This window comes from Drosophila bipectinata, chromosome 2R (assembly GCF_030179905.1).
Source record: "Drosophila bipectinata strain 14024-0381.07 chromosome 2R, DbipHiC1v2, whole genome shotgun sequence".
Taxonomy (NCBI): Eukaryota; Metazoa; Arthropoda; class Insecta; order Diptera; family Drosophilidae; genus Drosophila; species Drosophila bipectinata.
The window spans coordinates 22,898,573-22,924,499 of record NC_091737.1 but is presented as its reverse complement, the minus strand read 5'-3'; the positions used below and the strand labels follow the sequence as shown (position 1 = coordinate 22,924,499).

General features: G+C 47.1%; 3 protein-coding genes across 3 annotated transcripts; 2 read left to right on the top strand and 1 right to left on the bottom strand.

Moving 5' to 3' along the window:
- Window positions 1-222: 222 nt before the first annotated feature.
- Window positions 223-1,968, top strand: LOC108123127 (cytochrome P450 9b2-like). Its single transcript, XM_017238156.3, has 4 exons — window positions 223-447; window positions 510-1,005; window positions 1,068-1,704; window positions 1,766-1,968. The coding sequence occupies exons 1-4, from the start codon at window positions 242-244 to the stop codon at window positions 1,930-1,932; spliced, it is 1,506 nt and encodes a 501-aa protein (XP_017093645.2). The 5' UTR covers window positions 223-241; the 3' UTR covers window positions 1,933-1,968.
- A 1,074-nt stretch (window positions 1,969-3,042) lies between these two features.
- On the top strand, window positions 3,043-4,919 carry LOC108123128 (cytochrome P450 9b2-like). The gene is made up of 4 exons (XM_017238158.3): window positions 3,043-3,297; window positions 3,363-3,858; window positions 3,920-4,556; window positions 4,618-4,919. The coding sequence occupies exons 1-4, from the start codon at window positions 3,092-3,094 to the stop codon at window positions 4,782-4,784; spliced, it is 1,506 nt and encodes a 501-aa protein (XP_017093647.2). The 5' UTR covers window positions 3,043-3,091; the 3' UTR covers window positions 4,785-4,919.
- Window positions 4,920-5,751: 832 nt separating this feature from the next.
- On the bottom strand, window positions 5,752-25,080 carry esn (espinas). Its single transcript, XM_017238155.3, has 6 exons — window positions 23,850-25,080; window positions 13,149-13,677; window positions 12,329-12,442; window positions 11,751-11,879; window positions 7,342-7,545; window positions 5,752-7,218 (listed from the first exon to the last, which is right to left on the bottom strand). Exons 1-6 carry the CDS (start codon window positions 24,824-24,826, stop codon window positions 5,752-5,754), a joined length of 3,420 nt encoding a protein of 1,139 aa, XP_017093644.2. The 5' UTR covers window positions 24,827-25,080.
- Between the last annotated feature and the right edge of the window lie 847 nt (window positions 25,081-25,927).

Sequence of the window (25,927 nt, the reverse complement as noted above, 5' to 3'; positions counted from 1 at the left end):
TTAAAAATAATCTAAAACAAAAAAGTAAAACCCCATGAGAGCAGTCGATAAGTGTCCAGTGTTTATGTGTTCGCAACGAACATTGCCAGCCGGCTAAGGAGCGATATCTCTCTGTGGCAGAACGTGATTATTTATTATTAACCTATACATTTACTCCATTGCGGGTATAAATTCACGAGTTCTCCAAGTGCGAAGCTCAGTTCGCTACAATTCTACATAAAAGGTGGTACATAGCCTTGCCATGGCTCTCCTGGAAATTTTTTTCGGCCTTCTGGCTGTGGGCTTTCTGATCTACAAGTGGGGTATTTCATCATTCAACGCTTTCGAGGATCGGAAACTGCCCTATGAAAAGCCCTGGCCATTTTTTGGAAACATTGCCAGCTCGGCCTTACAAAAGATGTCTTTTCAGAGGCAGCTGAGCGAGTACTACAATCGGAACCGGCAACAGTACGTACAAGGGATCTCACAAAGAATTTCATTAATTTCATAATTTATATTGGAAACTTTAGCAAAGTTGTAGGTCTGTTTAACATGCGAACGCCGATGGTCCAGATAAATGATCCTGAGATCATTAAAAAGATCTGTGTCAAGGATTTTGACCACTTCCCCAACCACCAGACGTTCATCAACTCCAAGGAGCGCCTGCTGAACGATATGCTCACGGTGATGAAGGACCAGCGTTGGAAGCGCATGCGGAATACCCTGTCCCCGGTCTTCACGGCTGCTAAGATGCGGAATATGTTCACCCTGATGAACGACGGATTCGCCGAGTGTCTCCAGCACCTGAGCTCTCAGTCCAATTCAGAAGGTTTCGAGGTGGACATGAAGGTGCTTTTTAACAAGCTCTCCAACGACGTAATCGCGACAACTGCTTTCGGGCTAAAGGTCAACTCCTTTGATAATCCCGGCAACGAGTTCTACGAGATCGGTCAGTCATTGGTGTTCTCTAGAGGAATACAGCTGTTCAAGTTCTTCCTGGTATCTCTTCTGCCAACGTTGTTCAATGTGAGTCACTCCTTATTATCAATATGATTCTTGCCTAACTTACGACTATCCGAACCCTGTAGTTCTTCAAAATGACCATTTTTGAAAGCAGTAAGGTGGAATACTTTGTTCGTTTGGTAGTGGAGGCGATGAAGTATCGCGAGGAGCACAACATCAACCGTCCCGACATGATTCAGCTCCTCATGGAGGCCAAGAAGGAAGGCGAGGACAACTGGACGGATGACGAAATCGTGGCCCAGTGCTTCATTTTCTTCTTTGCCGCCTTCGAGAACAATGCCAATTTGCTCTGCACCACCTCCTTCGAGCTGTTGCACAACCCGGAAATCCAAGAACGCCTCTACGAGGAAGCAAAGGAAATCCAAGAGTCCTTGAAAGGCGGCTCTCTCACCTACGACGCGGTCCAGAAGATGACCTACATGGACATGGTGGTGTCGGAATCGCTTAGAAAATGGACCTTGGCAGCTGCCACCGATCGCTACTGTTCCAAGGACTACACCCTCACCGACGACGATGGCAAAGTGCTGTTTGACTTTAAGGTGGGCGACAGGGTCAGCATTCCGATTGCAGGACTCCACCGGGACGAAAAATACTTCCCGGATCCTCAGAAATTCGATCCAGAAAGATTCAGCGAGGAGCGTAAGAATGAATTGGTTCCCTACACCTACTTGCCGTTCGGCGTGGGTCCCCGTAACTGCATTGGTGAGTTAATCTTTCTGTCTATCTAGACAAGATTGGAGTATTATACCCTTTCCCTTTGTAGGTAATCGCTATGCCCTGATGCAGGTCAAGGGAATGCTGTATAACCTGATTCTGCAGTACAAAATCGAGCCATCACCGAGGACCATTAAGGATCTTTGGGCTTCTGCCCGTGGTTTTAATTTGACGCCCAGATCCGACTTCTGGATCAAATTGGTGCCGCGAAAATAATTTTAATTAAAGACTGTACTTTTTGTTAAATAAAATTATTGCACATTACAATTCTTACAAATTTATTTATCAAATAACATGTTGATTCAATAGGACAAGTTTTAAATATATTTTAAAAATGTGGAAAATCGTTTTCATTTAAAAAGGAAGTTATCTGATTGATTTCAGGGAGATTTTTTAGAAGATTCAGACGAAACAGGCTTAATATGTCCTGAACGACATATGTCCATGTACATAATATATCCTAGTTGGAACATTTTAAAAACTAATCGTTGGTTTCCATTGGTTGAATTGATTTCGGTTAGGTCGAGCTTTACTATTTGGAAATGCAATCTATTATGTTTCAGTATCTGTTACTTGACAGAAAAATAAATTTAATAAGCGAATAAAATACCACATATTTCAAATAATCAAGGATGTGTTATATTTCATCACTTTTCATTTTTATTAATAATTCCTTTGTGTAAAAAAATTAGTTTTAAAGTCCAACTAATTTACGGACAGACCTTTTAGAGCTCTAATTTTATGACAAAATTATACTTACCTTATATGGTACAATCGATATTGCATTGATAAACATTTAATAAATAATTTTACACATTTCATCACCCAGTCGAAAGTACTGATAACACTCATAAATCTTATCAATCTTAAGTACTTTTAGAACCCAAGTACTTGACCACCATGCTTTCCAAAATTGGGGTTTTTTTCATCAGTATTGAAATATTTGTATTTACATGTATTAATTACTGAATGAAAACCATACATGTTACTTGCTCACACCTTTGTATGTCCAGATTTATTTACTTTTGAATAATGGTTTGTTTTTATAGATTATATAGAGATAGGTATAGAGATACCTTACAGCTCTCAGAACCCGTAGACTCTCTCAGTATTTTTTAGCTTTATAAACAAACAAAAATGCCCATAGAGAGCCATTCTAAGTGCTCAGCTTTTGCGGACTGACAACAAAAATAATCTATCACAACCAGCCTCAACTTTTTCGATTTGACAAACCGCGATAGCTCTCTCGAAAACAAGGTAGATACTTGATGCACACATTATATACGATTAGAACGGGTATAAATAGCCGTGTCCCGCAGTTGTAGAACTCAGTTTGAAATAATTGAACAAACTTGTGAAACGTGATTGCCTTGCCATGGCACTCCTTGAAATAAGCGTCGCCATTTTGGTACTTGGTTTTCTGCTCTACAAGTGGGGCACCGCCACCTTCAGGACCTTCGAGGAAAGAAAGCTCCATTATGAGAAGCCAGTCCCATTCTTGGGCAACATGGTTGGATCGGCCTTACAAAGATCGTCGTTTCAGAAAGATCTCTCTGAATTCTACGATAAAACTCGCCAGCAGTAAGTTTCTATGGATTTCACTACAAGTTCAGAAATTTCATAATGTTTTTTGTTTTAAATCCCAGCAAAGTTGTGGGCTTCTTCAATCTGCGTACCCCTATGGTCCAGATAAACGATCCCGAACTGATCAAGAAGGTCTGTGTCAAGGACTTTGATCACTTTCCCAACCACCAGTTCTTCCTCAGTATCAATGAGCGACTAATAAACGATATGCTGAACGTGATGAGAGACCAGCGGTGGAAGCACATGAGGACTACCCTTACTCCTGTTTTTACGGCCGCCAAGATGCGGAATATGTTCACCCTGATGAACGATGGGTTCGCCGAGTGCCTCCAGTACCTGGGCGCCCAGTCTGACAAAAAAGGATTCGAGGTGGACATGAAGGTGCTGTTCAACAAGCTCTCCAATGATGTGATCGCCACCACGGCTTTTGGGCTAAAGGTCAACTCCTTCGATAATCCTGGCAACGAGTTCTACCAGATCGGACAGTCGCTCGTTTTCTCTCGCGGAATCCAGTTCTTTAAGTTTATGCTGTCCCTCCTTATGCCCAAAGTATTCATTGTAAGTAGATCCTCTTCGATCGTGGAGCTATTACTTTCATATACGTTTTATTATCTATTAGTTCCTTAAAATGAAAATTTTTGAGAGCAGTAAAGTGGAATACTTTGTGCGTCTGGTGGTGGGAGCCATGAAATACCGGGAGGAGCACAACATCAACCGCCCCGACATGATTCAGCTCCTCATGGAGGCCAAAAAGGAGGGGGCAGAAAATTGGACGGATGACGAGATCGTGGCCCAGTGCTTCATTTTCTTCTTTGCTGCCTTCGAGAATAACTCCAACTTGATGTGTACCACCTCCTTTGAGTTGTTGCACAATCCCGACATCCAGGAACGACTCTACGAGGAGGCAAAGGAAATCCAAGAGTCCTTGAACGGCGGCTCTCTTACCTACGACGCTGTCCAGAAGATGACCTACATGGATATGGTGGTGTCGGAATCCTTGAGAAAGTGGAGTCTAGCTGGAGCCACGGATCGCCATTGTGCCAAGGACTACACCCTCACCGACGATGATGGCAACGTGCTATTTGACTTCAAGGTGGGCGACAGGGTCAACATTCCCATAGCAGGCCTCCACTGGGACAAACGCTACTTCCCGGACCCTCAGAAATTCGATCCTGAAAGATTCAGTGAGGAGCGTAAGAATGAAATAGTTCCCTACACCTATTTGCCGTTCGGCGTGGGTCCCCGCAACTGCATTGGTAAGTTAATCTTTCTGTCTATCTAGACAAGATTCGAGTCTTATATCCTTTTCCTTCGTAGGAAATCGCTATGCCCTGATGCAGGTCAAGGGAATGCTGTACAACCTGATTCTCCAGTACAAAATCGAAGCCTCTCCCCGCACTATCAAGGATCTCTGGGGCTCGGCTCGAGGATTCAACATCACCCCCAGGTCTGGCTTTTGGATGCGTTTGGTGCCGCGAAAATAAAATACTCAACAGATAAGAAGACATTTCGTTGTTGTAGAATAAAATACACACATATATTTTACTTTTGATTATGTTTCCATACACACTTGTTGATATTTTGTAGCTTAAGACGAGTAAACAAAAAGTATAAACTTACTCTTATTGTATATTTTTGTCATCTCTTAGCAAGAGCTTGAAAACACATTGTATCTTTCAGCCGGGTATTCTGGACATGTTCGCTTTATATAATAGTTTCCCTTTCACGCGGCGGAGAAAGCAGGAAAGTGACATAAAACATTTGGCCGACGAACAAAAGAATAATAAATTACATTTGTTTAACCAAATGACGAAAAAAAGAAACCGCAAATATTGTAAATGTTAATGGTTGTGTTTTGGATGGAAGAGTTGTTCGATTTTTGGCGTTCTGCTCCGCCATTTGAAATTATTGCACATTTTGGCTAACATTTACAAACTGATTTAGATAATACTTTCACTCTTGTGGAGAATTCTTTTGGCCATCGATTGGACTTCGTTGGAATGTATACGAGTAGTTATTGTTCGTTGATTGCGTTGTTTGTGGTCTCTGCTGATCGGTTCTGCTTACATCTAAAACTAGAATACCTAATTAGTTATGCTAATGCTCCGGGCCCTCGCGGCTCCAGATAAATATATGCAAATGCGAATATGATATAGTTTTAGCTTTGTACAACGATTTCTCTCATCATCTGTGAGTCATATGTGTCTCTTCGTTCAGTGTATAATACATCTCGATATGTTATTTACAATCACGACTCCCTCCAGCACCTCAAACGCTGTACAGTCTGCCGTTGCTGGAGTGCCTCGCCTTGCCCAGCCCGAAGAAGTTCCACACTCGCCGCAGGCAGCCCGGCTTCTTCTCCGGCAGCATCAGGCTCTGCTCCTCCAGGATCGTGTCCAGGATGTAGTAGCTGCTCAGGTTGAGGGGCGGAGGCGGCAGCATGGGAGGTGGTCAAGAAATAGTGCAGTTTTTGCTCTCGTGCATGATCGCTGCTCCGGAGCCTGTCAGCATTCCGGTTCCCAGTCCGTTGCCGGCCGGAATGGAGGGGTCCTGCTGCTGGGCCAGCTTTTTCTTGCGCTCGTAGGCCAGGGCGTCGTTGGGCACGTACGCCACCCGCACTCCGCCGTAGTGCTTGCGAGCTGGCAGCCGGTAGACGTAGTCGTCCATGTCGCTGGAGGAGCTGGACGAGCACGTGGAGCAGATGCTGGCCACATCGCAGTTGTCCAGGTTGTTCAGCAGGTTCATATTCAGGGCCCCGGGTCCGGCCTGCGTTTGGGCGTTGTGCAGTCTGAGGTTCGTCTGGTTGATCTGCATCTCCGAGGAGCTGCGCGACTGGTTGCGGCGCCTTCGCCTCCGCCGGGCATTCGAGTTGTCGGTATAGCTCTTGGAGCGCGACATTGTGTCCTGGACACTGTGGAAACGTACCTCTTTAAGTGGCCGATTGTCCAGCTGCTCCTCGTTCTCCCCCGCATCCGGGTCCATATCCTGCCGCTCCTCTGGGCGGTTCTTTCCGGCGAAGAGCTGTTCGTAGCCGTCGTGGGGCAGCTCCCCATCCGGATCGTTGTCCAGCTCCAGCTCGTGGGCCAGCTCCTGGGTACTCTGCGTCAAATCCGAGTTGCTCGGCGAGTTCAGGTTGATCTTGTCTATGCTCTGGTAGCTGTGCGAGTCCTCCGCCTTGGAGAGCAGCATGTCCGGCATGGAGTTGGTCAGTGTCTGGGTGTCGCCGAAGATGGACTTGTCACCGGCACAGATATTGTCCAAGCTGATGCCCAGCTCGGTAAGGTCAATGGGCGGTGGATGGGCAGGGCGAGGCATACCCGACACAGCTCCACCGAGTAGGAGTTCCGCCACTCCGGCAGCTTCCATGCGCTGACGCTCCTGTCGCTCGAGAAGATCCCCAGCACTGCCCGTTCCCTTGGGATGATGATGACCGTGGTGACCTCTTCCCCGCTCACGCTCACGCTCTTTTTCCCTCTCTCCACCCCTTCGCGGTGATCTGGCTATCTGGCTGGAGGTGGAGGCGCGGTGGGTGGGTCGTAACTGGGGCCCGGAGCTCGTGTCCGACGGCGTCGGGGGCTCGCCCTTGCTGCAGGCAATGGAGCAGTAAATGGTGCCCCGGCGGGGAAGGAACGGGCGACCCAGCAGCGAACAGCGGCAGGTGCAGCAGCTGAAGCACTGGTCCGTCGCATGCCAGTGCTGTCCGTCGTGGCTCATCTGACCCTGGTCCACGCCGATCACCTCCCCGCAGTAGTCGCAGTACTCTGCGAACATTGTGTCGAAGCAGGCCAGGCAGTAGGGCTTCCCCTCCCGCATGATGTACCGCTGGCCACCCAGCTGGTGCTCGCACTCCTGGCAGGCGAAGTGCTTCATGTGCCAGGTTCGACCCTCGGCCTCTGTGCACTCGTCGGAGAATATGATCTGGGGGTGAAAGATGAAGAGTGGGAAAGGTCAGTGTAAGATGGGACCGCAGTGGAGAATATGCAAGGACTAAAGACGTAAAAGGTTAAAGGTCACCTAAGCTATACAGAAATCATCACTTACCTCGTCGCAGGCGGAACAACGCGGCTTCTGGGTCTCGGCATGATGCCGGCCGCAATAGAGGTTTCCGTCCCTCTGGAAATAGATGAGGTCCACCAGCAGCTCCTTGCACACACTGCACACAAAGCAGCCAGGATGCCAGCACAATTGGGCGCCCAGTCGCTGGGCAAAGACCACGATATCACCGCCTGACAGCGACTCCTCGCACTGAAAGGACACGAACAAGTTGGGGGGAAATCGCATAAATAAGAGAAATATGCTAAAGTTCTTCGAGCGATAAAAATCTGCAGCGTCTGGCTGCTGTTCCGGCAAAAATATTTAAGCGACTATAAATGCTAAATAACGGTAATAAAACGCTTAAGCCCAACACCCCACCGCCTTCCCAGAGCCGCCCCACCGCCGCCACTGCAAAATGCCGCAAGCCCGGAAAAGGACCTGTCTCTTGCTCGGTCAGGACCTGGTGCGTTGTCCTGCTCTGTGGCTTTGCCCTCCAACCTCCCCAGCACCCCTGCTCCGATTTTCCAAAGCGGAAATCATGCAAAAATAGCTGCCGGCCATGAGCCCGTGCAAAAGTGCTCCCTGGTGGATAAGGAAACGCTTTAAGTGAGGCTGCCTCTGGTTTCTGGTGGCTGCCACTGAAAATTTTTAGAAAGCCACGCCGGGAAACGCTCCTTTTAATAGCTGCTGGAAAGCCACGAAACCCAAGACTCGTTAACTTTAAACGCGTTCGCATAATGAACTCATTTTAGACCGAAAGGGTGCAGAGGCCCTGCGACGCTTTCTTGGCCCTAAATGGAGGTCCTAATTGGTTTGTACTAAATGGTACTCCTTTAAGCAAAACATTTGGGGTTCCCGTTTTTTTTATTGGGTATTTTAGAGGCAGGAAAATGTTTGAAAAAGGTAAAGTTTACAAATAAAAATAAATATTATTAGGAGAGTAAGGCCTAGAACTTGGAAAGGGAACTGTATTGAAAAATGTTGATGCAGAAAACTCTTTAAACCAATCATACACTTCTTCTTAGCCCCAAACCTTAAGTCTCTGCCAATTTGCACCCTTATTTCAGCCTCTTGGCAAGATTTCACGAAAGTGTCTCCTTTTTTGAGGTTTCTGAAGAAGGCAAATTACCCGGAGCCACAAAATGGCAACCACAAGAGGCTCTGGGCCTCCTGCCAGTCAGCCTGCAACCACACAGGAAAATAATTCGCAGAGAAATTAAAGCTATAGAAGACTTTAGTGGCAGCTACTACAACTTTTACTGAAAAATGTAATAAGTCCTATTCAGTAATTGGAATATTTATTCCACAATAAAGAACATCTCCAGCTTGGTGGGTATCTTTAAGAATATATTTTTTTTCAGTACGTAGAAGCGACGCCACTTTGCTTGCGCAGCTCCTTAACTTTCCGGACTATTAAACCTCAGTGCGGGCAACGCCACCATCCTGTGCGATGTGTCCTGCTCCTGCCGCGATATTCTCCGCAATCCTGGCGTCCCCCGCAATCAGCATTTACTTTTGCAAGCCATTAAGCATTGACAGGCGAAAGCTTTCGGCGCTGACTGTACAGGGTTGATAATTTCCGGGGGCATAAGTAGCTTCCTTCTTTGCGTCGTTAATTGTTTGGCAACTTCAAAAATTTATCGCCTTGGGGCAAGAGATCCATAAAAACCCCGGGAACTGCGCACTTTAATTAGGCAGTCCGCCCACGCCCCCATGCCGCCCATTGTTCATGGCTAATGACGCATTGAAGCCGGAATGGACTTGGCCTTGCACTTTGTCCTGGCTAACCGCAGAAACTCCAAGGAAAACTTTTTCCCCAGGAAGGGCTTTAAGTAGTTTCTGTGGCCAGGAACTGAGTGCAAAAAGTTTCCGGCGCGTACAGAAGCTTAGTCCTGGATCCAATCGATTGGCATTCCAATCGGCCAAGTCCGCTCCGGCATTGATTAGTTTTTCCTGAAAATCTGTGCACTTAAAACGACATTTTTCATCTCGTCCGGGCCCGGCAGACCCGGCCCGGACCGGGTAAATGTCATGTAAATAAAAGCAATCGCTGCTCATTTATCTTATCAATCCAATTAATCCCAGTTGCCTGTTTGCTATTTGCTTTGGCCCGGCACTCTGCGCCAGACAATTATGCGATTGACAAATTGTTGCTGGCGGAGCTGTCGTGGCACCTAAACGAACCCAGTTGACCCGCCTTGGCCGGGAGGAGTGTCCTTGCTAACCCATTTCGTGTCCGGATTAATCCAACTCCGCTCTCGCCCTGCCAGACATCCACCGAGCTGCCGCCAGTCCCCCCAAAAGCAAGCAACTCAAATTATTAATGACGCTCGTTATCATGCCCTTTTCAGTACATAAACTTTTCGCTTAACAGCCAGTGAGCTGGCTCACCTTGCTCCCTCAGCTTTTCTTTTTGTTTAGATGTTGCTACCTGGGTTGGAAAATATATATATAATATGACTTTAGTACATTTTGTTCGCCTCGGAAGTGCCGAGTTTGAGATGGCTTTTCTTGTAATTATTTCATTGTTGCCAGGACGACCTTTAGTGTCACATCCTTGTCAAAACTTCAGTTTCCGCTCGCTCGTTGCTGTTCGTGTGGAAAATCTGTCAAGCAGTTGGCCCACCCCCCTCGGCCTGGTGTTGTCCTCCGAATCCATTATTTTTTGGCAAAATCATTGCCAGTTGGCTGGGACGACACACGTTTGCGACTCACTTACGCCTGACTGACTGCGAGAGCTTCCTACCCTTCGGGATCATTCAGCGTTTTCATAAATTTTCCCCCATAATTTCCCTCATACTTTCCACGCCATTCGATTCGATGGCCCAGGGCCCAGGCCTTTGTTCGCATTTTAACGTCCGTTTAGCAAGTCAGTTATGGTCTGTGAATTTTAAGCACTTTCTCTGGCAGGGGTCTGGAGAAGGTGAAAGATGGAAGATGGCTAACCCCAGATTTTCCAAACCTTTTTAAAGCTTATCGGATTTTCAAGGGTATTGAATTTTTTGGCAACGGCCACCAAGATATGATGAGTTATTTTTAAACCCAATGATAAGATAGTACAATACTGATTTCATTTTATAAATAATGTTACTATTTTAAAGATATTCCTCTTCTATCTCTTTGATATTTCTTTGCAAATAAAACAATGCACCTTCTTGACCATTCCTACTGGCTTCTAATGAACTCCAACCTCAGGGAAGTGTTTGCAGAAGTTCGCACGACTCCTAATAAACCAAAGTTGTCTGCCAATTTGGAGAGGCTAAATAAAATCAGACACACGCATTCGCCTCCGGGCCAGTCCCTATCCGGACCAGCCAGATAGTGAAATCCCATCCGCCCGCACACGTAGCAGACAGATTCCCGGAGACCGAGGCCCCAGACACGCAACATGCGGCATAAAGTTTTTAATAAGTTTTACGAGTGGTGGCGAATGTGAGCACAATAAAATCTAGCTGGCAACCAACTATCTGGCCAGGAAGCTCCACAAATGGCCAAGTGTGCATCGAGATTCCGGTGTTGAACTTCGGGGTCGAAAGGAAGAGTAAAGTCCTCCAACTGTCAGCTAATAACAATGCAAATTTTTCAGCCAAGACTGTGAAAGGATAGCTGCCAGTGGCTACCAAATGCCACCTCTACTATTTCATGATAATGCACTTGGCCAAAATCCAATTACCACTTCAAGTTTCTTCTGGCAGATTATCTGAGGAAGCCAAAGTTTGGTAAGTTCTTTAGGCCAGCATTTACTTTAATAAGTATTTTAGTTAGTAATTTTATACATTATTAAGACAAGAATTTTTTCTCGGTGTTCTATTGTGCTTTAATGCCGTTTCATTGCGTCTTTGGCTGGGCAACTGGGCAACTCCATTCACTTTTCCTGCGAACCAAAAAAAAGGAAGGAAAACTGGTGCCAAGAGGAAAAACATTGGGTTGTGCTGACTCTCTTAGCCTTTATGTTGTCAGAGCCAGCCAAGTCCGAGCCAAGTCAGTGCAATTGTTTCTGCAACAACGTTTTTCATTTCATTCAGCAACCCTCCTCGTATCGCCAAAGTGCAGCAGCACTTTGCTGTTTGCTGGAAGTGTACTTAATGAAATCTTTTTGTCATCTTTTACTTCGAGACATTTGAAAGTTGCCAACACCGTTTTCCTCCATTTCCACCCCCTCCCCAATCCCAACTCATTGTTTTCCCGGCCATTGTCAATTTTTTTTTGCTGCCCCTTCTCGGCGGGAAAAGAACCTCTTCTGGTGCAAAAGTTTGCCCGGCCAGGCTGAAATGAAATCGAAACGACTCTTCATCCTCGTACTTTCTGCGCATAATAAAATGCAAATTTTTGCAACAATTAAATGTGCGAGCGGTGCTGAGAGGCGGAGTGGCTGGAAAAAAAAAATTGTTTTCAAACTTCAACTTGAAACTTACCCCCTTGCAGGGTCGCTCGTCGGACAGCAGGCGGACGGCCCCGCGACCCAGGGCCTCCCGCTTCCTTTGGGCCGAGAAGATGCGCAGCTCCTTGCGCTCCTCGTCGCTCAGCGAGTGGCAGTAACGCACCTGCAACAGACACGGAGACGGTGAAAAGTTGCCTTACTGTATTCCAGAATTTTAATTAAAAGAACTCAAAAGGCAGTGGCAAGTTTTTTAATCTTTCTCCGACATTATGAAGGGTTTTCTTTACAGTCTCTATTCAAATGCCCGCCCCAGGGTAATTATAAATTTTGTCACGACAAAAGCGACTTTCGGGCCACAAAATCTCAAACAGAATACGTTAATTTTGAAAGTTGTAGAGCATTAATTATGCAATTTTTACTTATCTATAAAGGTAGCGAACAAAAATTAATATATGTTGTTAAGGTTTTATATGGTGTTGTGTTTTAAAGCTAAGCTAGTGGGTTTCTAAGACTTTAAAGTATTTGGAAACTGCCTCTAACCATCATTAAGTTCCCATTAAGCTTCTGTTTTCTTTTTCGATTGTCCTGATGGTTTTTTTTGCCAATACTCACTTCGTTATCTTGCGGCGGCAGCTGGTGCAACAATTGCTTAACACGATACTTTTCGCCGGGACTGTTGACGTAGGGCACTTTGTCGTCCGGCAGTTGGCTGAAGTACAAGCGGACCTGCGAATTAAAAATAGGAAGTGACCATCGAATTAGCTTCCGCTCAAACTGTAAAGCTTAAAAAAATCAAATTGTTTAAATCATAAAGTATTTGACAAGAGTATGGGGGGGAAAAACTGTTGTCACGCCCACAATGTCGTGGAAAAGTGTCGCAATTTTCAAGTTTCATGGGAAACGGCGCCAGATAAAAAGTGGATAGTTTTTCGGCTTTTCCCAGGAGCCTTTGCTCTTATGTAAGCTAAAAAATATCGACAGGCATTTCAGGCTTTAATTGCTGCCAAATGTATCGGCAATTTAATTACAAAACGCTTTCGCTTTCCACCCGATACCAATTGGCGATTCGGGAGCGATAATTCCTGAGCGTGTAATTGTAAGTGGTATCCCCAACGATTTCCTTAAAAGCGCCGCGGCCAACGGCCAGACATTGAACTGGATTTGGTTTTGGGAGCTTGTTTTTGGGTCTTGGATAGCGTTTGGGGTTTGGGGCTTAAGTTTGGGAGAGCGTGGAAAATCGATCGAAAGCAAAAGTTGTCGGCGGGTGGCCTCGGGCCAGGCAGGGCAACCACATTGCTTGGATTTCCCCTAATTAGTTGCGACAAATCGAAACACATGTCGGATGAGATTATTATTTTAGATCGTTGGCTTGTAATTTGAATTAATTAATCAACTTAACTCTAGAAGCAAGCAAAGAGCTCTGGTAGCTTACCTGATCTGGTCGCAGTCCCGGCGGCACCCATGTGTACTCCTCCAGGGCGCAGCCACTGTCGTCATCCGACTGGGAGTTCCTCTGGAAGTCCAGCTGCTGGTGGTGGCTGTGGTGGAACCCATGACCCGCCACTGCCGCTGCCGTCTTGTAGCTGGCGGTTCGCAGGGGCGTGGCCACAGAGTTGAGCGGCAGGTGGCTGGGGGGCTGGCAGTGGCGGCGCTGTAGTGGCGACACGAAATGACCCGCCTGCCCCAGGGTACCCCCGCTGCTGCCACTGCCACTGCTGCTGCTGGCCGAGGGCGCATCCAGATTAGTGGTCGTGGCCGTGGAGGCCCCCTGGGAGGTGCTGTTGGCGGGGGCGAAGGTCAGACCTGTTCCGCCCGCCTCGATCTGCAGCAGCTCGCTCTCAGTCTGCGTGTAGTAGTTGCTGCTGGGCGGCTGGGGCTGGGTGGAGGGCTGCTGCATATTGCTGGTGGTGCGAGGTGCGGGTGTGGGCTTGTACTTGCTGACGGTTTGGCTGGGCTGGGTGCTGCAAAGAGGCGGAAACAAACGAGAAATCAATACGTGTTGTGGGGATTACAAAACCGTCATTAGTTATAGGTCTTTGGTTTCCGAAGGAGTAACACTTAAAGCTTAGGGCCTATCAAGTTCTCTAAATCATTAGAATTAGACCTCTAAAAAATGTATCTGGAAATCATTCTATCCCACTGCTGGCCGGCTTTTGAAATGACTTTTAAGTGCAATTACGGTCAGTGGATGGGGCAGCTGTTGCAGCTGCGCATGCGTGCAGTTTCCTCATCTGACGGATCTCCCAAATGGCAGCCACATAAGCGTCATAAAGTTTTGTTACTGCCCACTGCCCAGTGCGGCATCTGTGGCATCTTCTTTTCCCCGCTTTCGGTTGTTGTACTTTCACTCGATTTGTGGCACGCTGCGCGATTATGCAGCCATGCAGAGACAGAGGCCAAGACAGAGAAACTCCAGCATGTGGCACGGAGTGCTCAGAGTGCCTGGTCATGTTTCAGCCTCAACTCGATTTTTTTCCCTCTCAAACCTGCCCACTGCAATACATGTTGTAATTAAAGTCATTTGTTTGGCTCAACGTCGACCGATTGTGTGCGTTGTGTGTGTGTTTGAAATATTAAACTGTTTCATTCAAAAACGGTTCCATTTGTATATCAAATTGCACAACATACAGAGCATGAATAATAGCCGCACAAAGCGGCGGCAACAAAGGCTATTAGGCCGTCCAACGTTTTGATTTACTAATCAACGTGAGAAGAAACCGAGCTGGGGGAGACACCAATTTGCCAGGCCACCGAAAAGCGATTTGTCTACCCGTCTTCTGTAAATTTATGCAAATTAAAGACATCTCATCACAATCGGAGCTTAGCCTTCTGCTAATGAAGCAAAGCCCACAGAGGCAGCTCGCTGGAAAGTGAATGGTAGTACCGATGGGTGTATGTACGGCAAGGTACCTCATGGGTGACCAGGAGCCATTAACACCTCCGTGCAGTTCACAGATCACTCCACTCCGTTGAAATGCCCAGCGTGTGAGGCCATCCGCGAATGTGGAGAAAGTTTTATGGCTTTTTGGTGGTTTTCCAATGCAAATTTAATGTGTTTGGATACACAGACAAAAACCAGGTATCACCAATGGGCGATGATGACCTCCCTTAACTAACATTCATCATAAACTTGTTTTCCCTGAATGCCCATAGTGGCATTGATGGAACTTTTGGCAGTGTAGGCTTGGCGGTAGCCCCCCCTGGGCCAGTGCCAAAATAGTTGATCGATCACAGGGTACTTTCTAAACCTATTCGATCCACTCACCGCGATTGTCCAAACAAACAGCCAGAAGTCAGGGCGTATAATCTGTCACCCAATGAATTGGGAATTGGCTTAATGACTTTGATAGCTGGAAACAGCGACCAAGCGCCAGCAGATCAGATCAATTCAAATAAACACAGATCCCAAATACGGTTTTGGCCAGCCAGTCAGTCAGCCATTCAGTCAGTCGGGGCTACCAGAGACGGTTTTCTCTTTTCGGCCAAACGAATAACCGAAAAACCTGTTGACGGTTCGTGGATTCCACGGGTGCAGGCGATATTTCTGCAAGGCGAAAAATACGCAAAAATGCCAAAGACGACGCCTCATGACCAACTACGGTCCCTGGCTTGGACATGGCCATAAATTTGGGTTAAGAAGATTTTGAGTTTATTTGGTTTGATGTCTGTCATTTCCTTGATGGCTCGTCGCAATTGCGCACTTCTGAGGATAATTAAAAGTAAATTGTTTGACACTCAAATCGAATGGACTGGCTAACGAAATATGGCAATGCTATTCCGCAATCCGGTTTCCAGGCTTGGACATTTTGGCGTTTTCTAAGATACGTTTGGGATTTATCGGTTCAGGCCGTAAGTGGTTGGGTCGAATACTATGGAAATAATGGGGACATAACAAAGTAACTAGGCTGTAAAATTGCTTATAGATTTTAGTATGCATTGCCAACAGATACCATATCTCCAAGATTGCATCATCAAAACCAAGCCGATGCGAATCAATCGTATGTGCTGATCATTAGCGAACATTTCAATAGTTTCAGCACGTTTCGAGTGGCTGAAATGCCAAAACCCGGCTATAATAATATCTCAATTATCCGCAACACCACAGCATCGATAGCATTTCTATTCGATCCACAATGTTTCCACAGCATTTCCACGATTTCATTAAATTTTAGACACGCAGTTTCGCCAGAAAAAGCCGCAACAGGAACACGTAACTGGTTCAAAATCATTTAGGCTCTTCTCGCACCCCCTGAGGAGGAGAGGTGGTTTGAGGAAAACCCGTTTACCAGTAGGCTCGATTCTGGGAAATGCGGAATGCACTACGACACGGCAGTACACGGCAGCAATTGAAGCACTGGGAAATTAAATTAATACGTAACATGCAATTCTTAATAATTGAAAAGAGTCGAGAGGCAGCCAGTCCGCATTAAATTACTTTCACAATTGGTCGAAAGATAAACGCCTGGCTCGACGGGATTAAGCCTGGAATTAGGCCTAGTAATGCTTGATTATCCATGGCCAGCACACGATCTCTGATCTCCGATCTCCAATCTGGGATCTACAATCAGCGATCGGTAGTCCAGAATCGCATTTATTTCTGGCCCCAGGGGCGTGGCCGGAGCTGGGAAGGGCATGACTGGGCCGGGCCTATTATGAAATCTCGTTCAATGGCCCCCCCAACTCGTGACCTTGTTGCGTGTTTCATTGTCTGGCCCAAACGACTCCCAAATGAAGCCACTCGGGCCCGCAATCTACTTCTTTATGCAGCTGCCTTTCGGGTTAAACTGCCGCGTTTGACTGCCTTTACGTCACACACAAATAAATCCGAAAAAATACTAACGGATGGGGATCCGTCCGTGGCTATAAACAAAAACCGTACATACCGTACATGCCGAACATGCAATAGCGTCATATGTTGCACGTGTTGCTGTCGCTCAACATTTTTATGCATTCGTTCATGTTTTCTCCCTCAGCTTCTTCGCTTTCTTTATGGCCTTTTCTACGGACATGAGCACATTTTGTGTGCCTGTCTGCAACTCACTTTACCTGGGATTCGGGATTGGTACTGGGTAGTGGGTACTGGGTGCTGGGGTACTGGTGTACTGGAGACCCGTTGCACAAGTTCCTAGCCAGCTCCGCGAATGTGTGTGCTATCCGTGGAGCAACGCCTATTTAAGTACCGCGTGGTGATTTAGTGCAGCGTTACCGTTAGACGTTAGGAGCCAAGGCCTGGCCAATGCCTGGTGATAAGCCATAAGCCATAAGCATAAGGCCGATGTCTCGTCTGCCGGCTGCCACCAGGGGCGGCTGTGGAATGTGCACTTTCGGGAGGGGCTCTCCACTCAACGCTAATTCGAGCAGGATTGAATTTAAAAATTATTTATATAGAACTTGGATAGTTCTTTATTTATATCTTATTTAAAGATAGATGCTGGATGTCTGATGGGTAACTTTAACCCCCCATAACCCTCCCAGTTTCAGGTACGTGCTCTCGAAAAAGGAGCTCCACAGTCAACAACTTTGGCATCTGCATCTACAGCCTCGGTTTGGCTAAAATGCATAATTAATCGGTGGGGCAGAAACGGCTGAAGCGGCAGCCAGTGCTCTCGGCCAGCCCACACTGGCGATTTGCAAGCGAGCAGCTGCTCCTGTTGCATGTTGCATGTGCTGTGGCAAGTGCAGTGCAAGCCAAAAGCTCCACTCGAGTCGGGTTTTTGAGTCGAGTTTGAGCCAAGCTGATTCGCGTTCCGTCATTAACAGCTTTTGCTTAATTTTATGCACCACCCGAGCCACCTCCCCGTTGAATCCCTGGCCCCCTTGCCACGCTGTCAACAGCTGTAGACACGTTTCAGCGATTTCTGCATGTTGCATGGCTCGCTCTAATTTATGCAAAATGTTGTTCTTCTTCTGTAATTCACTTCGTGTATTCGCTGTTCCGCTACCAACTCTCTAGTTGGCCTCCGTTTTCGGCCTGGAATGCCTTTAAAGCGAACTTCAATACCAACCACTCTTCGGTCCCCCCCCATCTTGGCCAAGTTGATGGCCAAGTTTTTGCGAGCTGATTGTTTTGCTTTATTGATTTCCCAGGTTAAATGGGATTCTATATTTTGATGTCTTGTTACCACTCGTTTCCAGGCTGGCAATCATTGACTGGCATGTGTGCAACAAAATAATACAAAATAATACCATGCAACATGCCTCTTGAACTCGTTCCCAGCAGACAATTGAACCATTTAGTTAGCTGTGAATTCCTGGGTCATGGGGGGATAGGAGATTACTATCCAATGATACGAGTCTCCCACAGTTCTTAGACATAAATTAAATATCTTCTCTAATTTGATGTACTACTACTCTTAATGATGATGATGGCGATGCGGATGATGATTGAAGCCGGTGATAAATGTAATTGCTTTCTCGGCAACTATGTTGTGCTTCTCCATCAAATTAAGGCACATCAAAGCAAAGATTATATTTTGGGAACTTGAGAAGAAAACACCAGAGACATTGAGAGGGCAAGAGGCGCACAATAAGTTGATTAAATTAAAGTGCGTTAAAATCCTCAAAAATAATTGACACGGCCAAAGTCTGTGTCTGTTTCGGTTTGAGTTGGTGTGTCTGTTTTCGTAGAAATCGGAGAAGAACAAAAAGAATAATAAAGGCCCAAACAAAGAACGCAGCCATGGAGAGGGCCAAGAAAAAGCAGAACACAATTTATTGTCTGGCTCGTATGACAACCGAGCAGATCCAGCAGAGCATGAAACGCGAGCGGAGTTCCAAAGATGGATAGATGGATGATTGTATGGCCAACAACAACAGGTGGTGGTGGTGGTGTTGGTGGTGGTTGTACTGGTGGGCAGGGATCGAGCTTCGAAGGGAACTCGCTTCACCTGTTGGAACGTGGGAATCTAGTTTCGGCAGGCTGGTCAAAAAGCAATTACCGAAAATAATGTAAAGACTAAACAACAATCCCCCGGCAGTGCCGTCGTCTTCGTTTCTGCGGTTGCACTTCGCTTTCCGCCCCTGCAACTCACCTGAGTCACCTGACCATGACTGCAGCTACAAATAATATGCGGCGGAAGGTGCAACCAACTATGACCGCTAAGCAGCCGAAGTGGCCAAAAAGGATGTCTGGTATAATAATTATTGATGTCACTCGGAGAGCTGGGGTTGGATGGACACTTTCTCATACACAGCTCACGCAATTGTGCCAGTTTGCAATTTCCAATTTTCAATTTCCAATCGGAATGCCATTGAGTCGTAAACGGATTATCTTTTGCATGTGGACACGACGTTTGATCAGCCGCCGAGACTTCCTACATGAGCACGAGGAGAGATGGACAAGCGGACACTCACACGGTTTGGGCTAACTGTAACTGTAATGGAAATCGCCATGCCAATGTCAAAATCGTGTAGGTCCCCGCTCAGAACATGACAACTGACAAAAGCAACAAGCATCTGACAGACAGTCTGCCAGAAGGTATGGGGCCCGGGACGGCTATGGGGACAGCGAAACAAACAAACATCAGAATCAGCATCTGCATCGTCGGGCAAAAACAACATTTCAATTAACAAAGAAGAGTGGGGCGGGTGAGAAAGGGGCTGGGGGCCAGGAGGAAGATTTAGGAAGGCAACGTCGTCTTCTAATCGCCGCCTGTCAAAATAAAGCTGTATAGTGCATCACAGGGGAATCTCCTCAGACTACACTGAGAGAAATAGGACAACTAGGGGTAAACATGAGGGCTTGGAGATAGCTAGCTAACAAGTAGATATGAGTACCAGACCCTTTTATTACCCACTTCCTAGTCTTTGGACTTAATTAGCTTATTTGAGAACCATTTCCCCCAGTGCACTGCCAAGTGGCTTTGGGCTTCTAGCCGCATTCATGTGTATCTGCTAAAATGCGCAATTAAGTCATCAAATGTTTGGCCTGAGTGTCCGAGCGTCTTGACACAGCCGCCGGCACACAAACATCCAGACTCCGAAGAGACCCCCGAGCCCAAGCCCGATCCAGGGACCTGGACGCACGGAGACACACCGAGCTTGCATTAGATTAATGCACTTGGGTGCAACCAGGAAGCCGGGAAAAGCATTCAGTTCGGTCTGGTTCTCGGGCTGGTGGTTGCTCGAGAGGGAAAATGGGAAAATGGCAAGTCGAAGCCCCTCCAACTTTTACTGCTTCTGGCTTCGCGGCGATTGCTAATGAAGCCTGAATGGCCAAGACCGGAGAGGCAAACAGGATCTTGTTAGAACGTCTAGAGACCCGTTAGATGCGAGTCGTCGTCGTCGTCGATGTTGGTTGTGGCAACTGCAGCCGCAAGTGGCGAGACTCCAATTTATCAAGTGGCATTTGTAGGGCCGACTTGGAAGCCCAACGGCGCAGCATTTCAACTCCTAAGCGTCTCATTAACGCTTCCAGTCGCGTAGGCGGTGCGACATATGGGAACTGCTCCGATCGGGCTGTAGGATTGATGCCTGACGATTGTGCCCGGAGAGTCAACAACCGACACCGACTGACCCACCTCACGTCCTCCCGGGGGCTCCATATCTGCGACCGATCTCCGAGAGTTGCCGTAGGTGGATGGATGGGGCAGAGTACACGTGTTTTTCTTGGCCAAATTACAATCGGGGATAGGCACACTTGAAGAAAGTTTGGTCCGTGTGGGGTTTTAATCTTCAAAAAAGTCTGTCATACAGCTTCTACCTTTCGGTGAAGATTTCTTATCCAATATTTAGAGTGCAGCAACTGCAGTTTTGCTTTCTCCGAAGAAAAGTGCTTGGCAGGTGGGGAGGTGAAATTAATTTGCGGAAATCTCGACTCGAGTAGCTAAAATATTTCAAGAAAATCACGATTATCAACTCGAGTTCCAGCGCGCTGGCAGAGTTGTGCGGACGAAGTGGCCGAGATAGCTGGCCAGACGCTTTCACAAGCGTTTCGGCCAAGTGACATTTGTGCCAGATTGGCGTATTTGCATTTGGTTCTCATTAGGCCACCGCCGCCGTCTCCGACGTCGTCTGATTGATGGCAATTTCTAAAATGTATATTTTTAGCACCCAATGGCAAATCAATTCGGTGTGTGGGCAGCTCGAGATGTCTGCAATTACGATTTGGTAATGGTCGAGCTCGCAGTTGCTTGCCACAATTCGGCAACAATTTGTAAAAGGGGGCATGACGGCACAGAAACTTGGCTTTTTGGCTTTGGCTTTGGCTTTGTTGCCCACCTGTATTTAGCGAACAAAGCGATGGCCATTAAATTAATTACATTGGACTGCGCACTCCTCCTAGGCCATTTTCAATTAAACATAAATTACGAAAATTAAACGCAACAATGCGGAGACTGGTTATCGTTCAATGCCGATTCCTGATCATGGCTAGAGCACTTAACTTGGTTTACACACGCTCCAAACGAGCCGCTCGACCTCTGCCGCCTCCTCTGACTCCTCTGACTTATGGCCACTAAATTGCTCCCATCCAGCCGCGAAGATACAGATACAATGTGTTTGACAGTATACTCTGAATCGTGGCCGGGGAGAAAAGATAATCATAATCCACCGGGGAGAACAGGAAACATAATAAGCTTCCAAAGCAACGCCCTTCGATTTGCCATCTCCGCCCCCAATACCCCTGTAGAACCATCTCTCTGTTTGGCTAATTTTATTTGCGGTTTTCGATTTTATTTTATAAACACATTTTCTGCTTGGCAAAATATCTTTTTTTTTCTGCTCCCCCGAGGGTCTTCTCCCTGCATTTTGATTATAAATTGAATTTCCTCCGACTCGAGACGAAATCAATCAACTCGTCTGTCGGCTGCCTCATTCACTTGTAAGTCTTGTGTTTTTGTTAATGCGTTTTATGGATTCACGATTAGGTGTTGAATCAATAAACCCCGGGTTCTGACTCCTCAGCCACTTTGAGACAATGACTTGGGGCCCATTATGTGTTCTTTGGACGGGCTTATCCAACAGTTTCGCTGGCGATTGTGTCACACGTTTAGGAGGAGGTTGAACTTTCGGATTTGAAAAGCCAAGAAGAGGCTGTGATTAGATTCGTTGGCTGACAGTTGGAGAAATTGCTCATACGCCCCGTTTGCAATTAAAGCAAAAATTAATTAGAAACTATACATTGTTGAAGAAAGCCAGCCGAAGAGAAAAAATTCGCTTCGCTTCACTGGGGCGCAGAGCATTAAAGGGGCGTTACTTGATATGTCTGCGAATCGGTTAAAGTCAGATTAATGCCCAGCCCCCATACCCCATACCCCATACCCCATACCCGATGCTCCATTCCCCATTCCCATTCCCTGTTTGGCGGCCTCTTTTCCATTTCAATTAAAATGCCATATATCATGGTCAAGAGAACCACAGAATCTCCAACTACTGCGCACATCGAATGCAATTAAAATCAAATGCGTAGCTCATTTTTAAATCAAAGCAAATCGTAAACCGATAAGCCGCCAGCGGACCACCCGAGTGCTCCAGGGACCTGGTTCTCCAGAAACCCGGACTGTTGGTGGTTGGCTGGCCTTTTGCTTTTCGCCAACTTCAATTAGCCTGGCTCCAAAGCAAGAGGGCCGACCAACCGGCAGTCTTATTTATTTATTTTATTGTTGAGTCTCGCCGGGGAGCAGATTCCTATGCAAAGTGTTCTTCTGGCCGGCCAGCCGCTTAATTACGCTTTAAGTAGCCGCCAGTCAATATTGATTTTGGTTTATTTAAGCTGGAAATTTAATAGGCCCGACTGATTGCTAATGGGTCGAGCGAGTGCAAGGGCTCAGATTACAAGGCCGGCCGCACACTTTCCCAAACCATACCATGAGTCTTTACGACCGCAGCCGAACATCGAAAATCTAATTATCGGTTGGCGCAGATTTATGAACAAGAATGTTTTTGGCCAAATGCAAATGCGGCGAGGCGAACGGAATGCGAATGCGAAAAATACAAAAAGGTGGCAAAATGTGGCCAAGATCTTTGAGATACGACCCATCTCTGGCCGATGAAGGGCGAGATGGTGCAAGATGCTGCTCAGGCGGCAAGGAAGAACTTAATTTACGGAGTCCGGCCATGGAATTTATGATATGCTCCTCGGGCTGGATGCAAACACAAAGTGACACGGCAGCCTGGCGAGAATGGCCCGCTCAGTGGACCCGAAGTTCTGCCAACTCCATTTAGGCCCAAACTCATGCAAGGGCCAACCAACTGCTGCTGTTGCCACTTAGCTGCATGCAATTCATTTTCCAGTTAACAGAACCCGACAAAAGGGGGCAGGCCCAGGGGCAGGGGCAGTGGCAGAGGCAGGGCAGTGGGGGCCGAACACGTGCTGGCCAGCAACTTGATAAATAAGTTTTCAGTGTCAGTTTTGCAAATAGTTGGGCATTAATAACACCTTCTTAGCGCGGCAGTCGCCCCTAGATGACTGAGCCTCTTACGCCGGATTATATCTGCCATTATTTTTGGCTGCGATCTGAGAGATACTTCTTACTATCAACACAATTGAAACTGAGTCGCCGGGCCAACAAGTTTCCGCTGATCAGGCTAAAATGATTAATTGTCAGGCCATTTAATACCTTCAGAAGATACAAAGTCGCAGATACCCAATCATAAACGGCTTTATGGAAGATGTATCTTCTGTAGCATCTAAGCCGTTTTGAATGGGAAATCTTACACCTACCAGTGTACTTTTAAGGAATTAACTATATCGAAGAAGCTACTAAATAAGGAGTGCTATTTAATCATTCTATGTACATAATATAATTCAGGTCAAGTCTTAAATGAAACATTTCCGGAAACCGACTTTTAATGACATTAAATTATCACATAACTCTTGCATAACTTATTTAATTTAGAAAGCTATTAAATATGAGTTCAATGATTAAAAGAGAGAGACTTGGCTCAGAACCCTGACTGGCTCTGGAAGGCGTTCATATAAAGCTATTAAGTAGTCATTAAATTGGCCCATAAACTTCCCCCGCCACTGAGCCAGCGAGCCACTTTATAGTCACTTAAAAACGAAAATGCAAAGCTCATCAAATGGATTTCAAATTAGTTGGCCAGAATCCCCCCGAAGCCTTCATCCCCTCTCCCTTCATTCACTTATCACCGAGAGTTATGGCCATTAGAGATAGGCCCACAGAAGACTTACATTTTGGCTGCTGTCGCTGATGGCGGTGGCGGCCTCTTTGAGTGGCCATCAAACCTGGCCAATTGTTCTTCAATATCGCTAAGCTGGATATCGTCGGCAATGGCCTTGTTGAAGTAGCAGTGGGCCTCTCTCCGGTCCAGTTCGATTAGTTGTTCCGTATCGTTGGGATTAAGCCAGACGGCGCTACGGTTGCGGCAGAGATTTAGATTCCTCAAGTCGCCGAACGGCAGAGTCACGGGCGCCACACTCTGCCCCTTGATCCTGGCCAGCTGGGTGGCACTTAGACTGCCGGTCAGCATGGCCACTTCCACGTCGTCGTCCGTTTCCCCGTTGCAGGAGATTCCGGAGGAGTGGAACTGTTCCTCGTGGTGGGGCTTGCTCTGGGCCACGGCCATGGCCAGAGTGGGGGCAGGCGACTCATTGGGCAGCTCCAGGGCTATCTCATAGGGCGCCAGGGTCAGCTTCGGCTTGGGCTTGGTCTTGGTGCGCACGGCCGACTTGATGATGCACTTCACGGGCTGAACGCCACGGTTTTTGGAGCAAGTGGCTCGACCACCCACTTGCTTCCGGGGGGTCAGCTTGGTCACCGTGGACAGGCGGGACTGGGCGGCACTGGGCTCTGGCATTTTTGCTGGTTGGACCCGCTCCTCCAGCCGCTCCCGGCTAGCCAAGCGCTCCCGCTCTGCGGACACCGTCCGACGACGACTCCTCCGTATACTGGGCATGTTTCGGGGGAACAGCTTGCTGGCCTCCGCCTGGGAGCTCTTGGACAGGCTGTCGCAGCTGCGGTGCCGCGTGGGGCTGCCACTGCTCGCCGTGGTGGCTGTGGAAGTGGAGGTGCTGGAACACCCATCTAGAGTGGTGGCCAGCACCGAGGGGCAGTCGCTGAAGCCAATGATTTCACGGTAGTTCTTGGCCGGATCCGGCTTGGCCACTTGGGGCAGGCAGATCTTCCACCAGCGCTTCTTCGAGAGCATCGTGATCAGTGGGTCGCGCAATCAATCAATTGACACATTAACAGGACCGGGGAACACCTTCGGAATGCGGCAAGTGGCAATTACTGTTGCCGGCAATTAACGGGCACTCCGCTTGCTCCAATTACGTGCAGTCGTCTGCCAATCGCGCGCGATCGATCAGTTCGAATCAGTTCGAATGAATATTTATGATTTACGAGTCGCAGCTCTCACACCGTTCGCTTCGGGGCTGCTCGAGCAACTGAAGATAGCCTCTGAGTAGAAAGTTGTAGATGGCCGAAAGGCAGCTCAGCCGCAGAACCGGGTATTAGCCAGGTTGGTGCAGGTCAAACTCACCACCAACTCACCACAACTCGCTCTCGTCCTCTCTCACTCGCTCACGATCGGCAACAAGTGCAGGTACAACAGGTGAAACCCACCTGAGCGGAGTGGCATTTTCTCGATTGAGTGCTTCTGGCTTTGAGCCGGATTCTGGTTGCGTTTATTGGCCTGGCTGGTGCTACTGGTTGCAACTGGCAACTGATGATTGCTCTGCTGTCTTCGGGCCATTTGACACATTTCAGGCCGTTTAGTGATTGACCCATATCACATGGCAGCCAGGAGATGGACGAGGGGGGCCGCCAAGGGAGGACCAAAAGTACGGCCTTTGGGCGGTTTGTTGCCACATTAGCTGGTCATTATGCCTACGGGCCGGGTGAAAATGTGGTAATCGAGCAAGGCCCCATCATCCGGGTCGCCCAGGTAACTGGCTAATGGAATTGACGCGGTAATGGAAAACCAATCAATGGAAATTGGACTTTGTGGTTATTATTTTTGTGGCAGGGGCTTCTTCATTAAAAATATTTCAACTGCTAACAAGGCCATCTTGTATGTTTTAGGGGTATTAAAGATATTATTAAGATGGCATTAAGATTTTGTCTTTACGAGACTCATTCGTGAAATTAATCCATATCAACTTTATTAAACTCGTTTCTATGACACAGATTTTAGAATCTAATTCTTAGAGAGTAGATAATCCCATAACAACCTAAATAATTACTCCTTGTTATAGGCTAACTAGTTATATTTATTTATAAAATGATTCAAATAAGTACTTACTTTTAG

Bases quoted from the DNA above. Each gene is read 5' to 3' on its own strand.
- LOC108123128 (XM_017238158.3), top strand. From the start codon at position 3,092: ATGGCACTCCTTGAAATAAGCGTCGCCATTTTGGTACTTGGTTTTCTG. The intron at 3,298-3,362 runs GTAAGTTTCTAT...TTTAAATCCCAG, and splicing joins TACGATAAAACTCGCCAGCA to CAAAGTTGTGGGCTTCTTCA. The intron at 4,557-4,617 runs GTAAGTTAATCT...TTTCCTTCGTAG, and splicing joins GGGTCCCCGCAACTGCATTG to GAAATCGCTATGCCCTGATG.
- LOC108123127 (XM_017238156.3), top strand. From the start codon at position 242: ATGGCTCTCCTGGAAATTTTTTTCGGCCTTCTGGCTGTGGGCTTTCTG. The intron at 448-509 runs GTACGTACAAGG...TGGAAACTTTAG, and splicing joins TACAATCGGAACCGGCAACA to CAAAGTTGTAGGTCTGTTTA. The intron at 1,705-1,765 runs GTGAGTTAATCT...TTCCCTTTGTAG, and splicing joins GGGTCCCCGTAACTGCATTG to GTAATCGCTATGCCCTGATG.
- esn (XM_017238155.3), bottom strand. From the start codon at position 24,826: ATGCTCTCGAAGAAGCGCTGGTGGAAGATCTGCCTGCCCCAAGTGGCC. The intron at 13,678-23,849 runs GTAAGTCTTCTG...GCCTCTTTGCAG, and splicing joins TCAGCGACAGCAGCCAAAAT to CACCCAGCCCAGCCAAACCG. The intron at 12,443-13,148 runs GTAAGCTACCAG...TTTAATTCGCAG, and splicing joins CGGGACTGCGACCAGATCAG to GTCCGCTTGTACTTCAGCCA.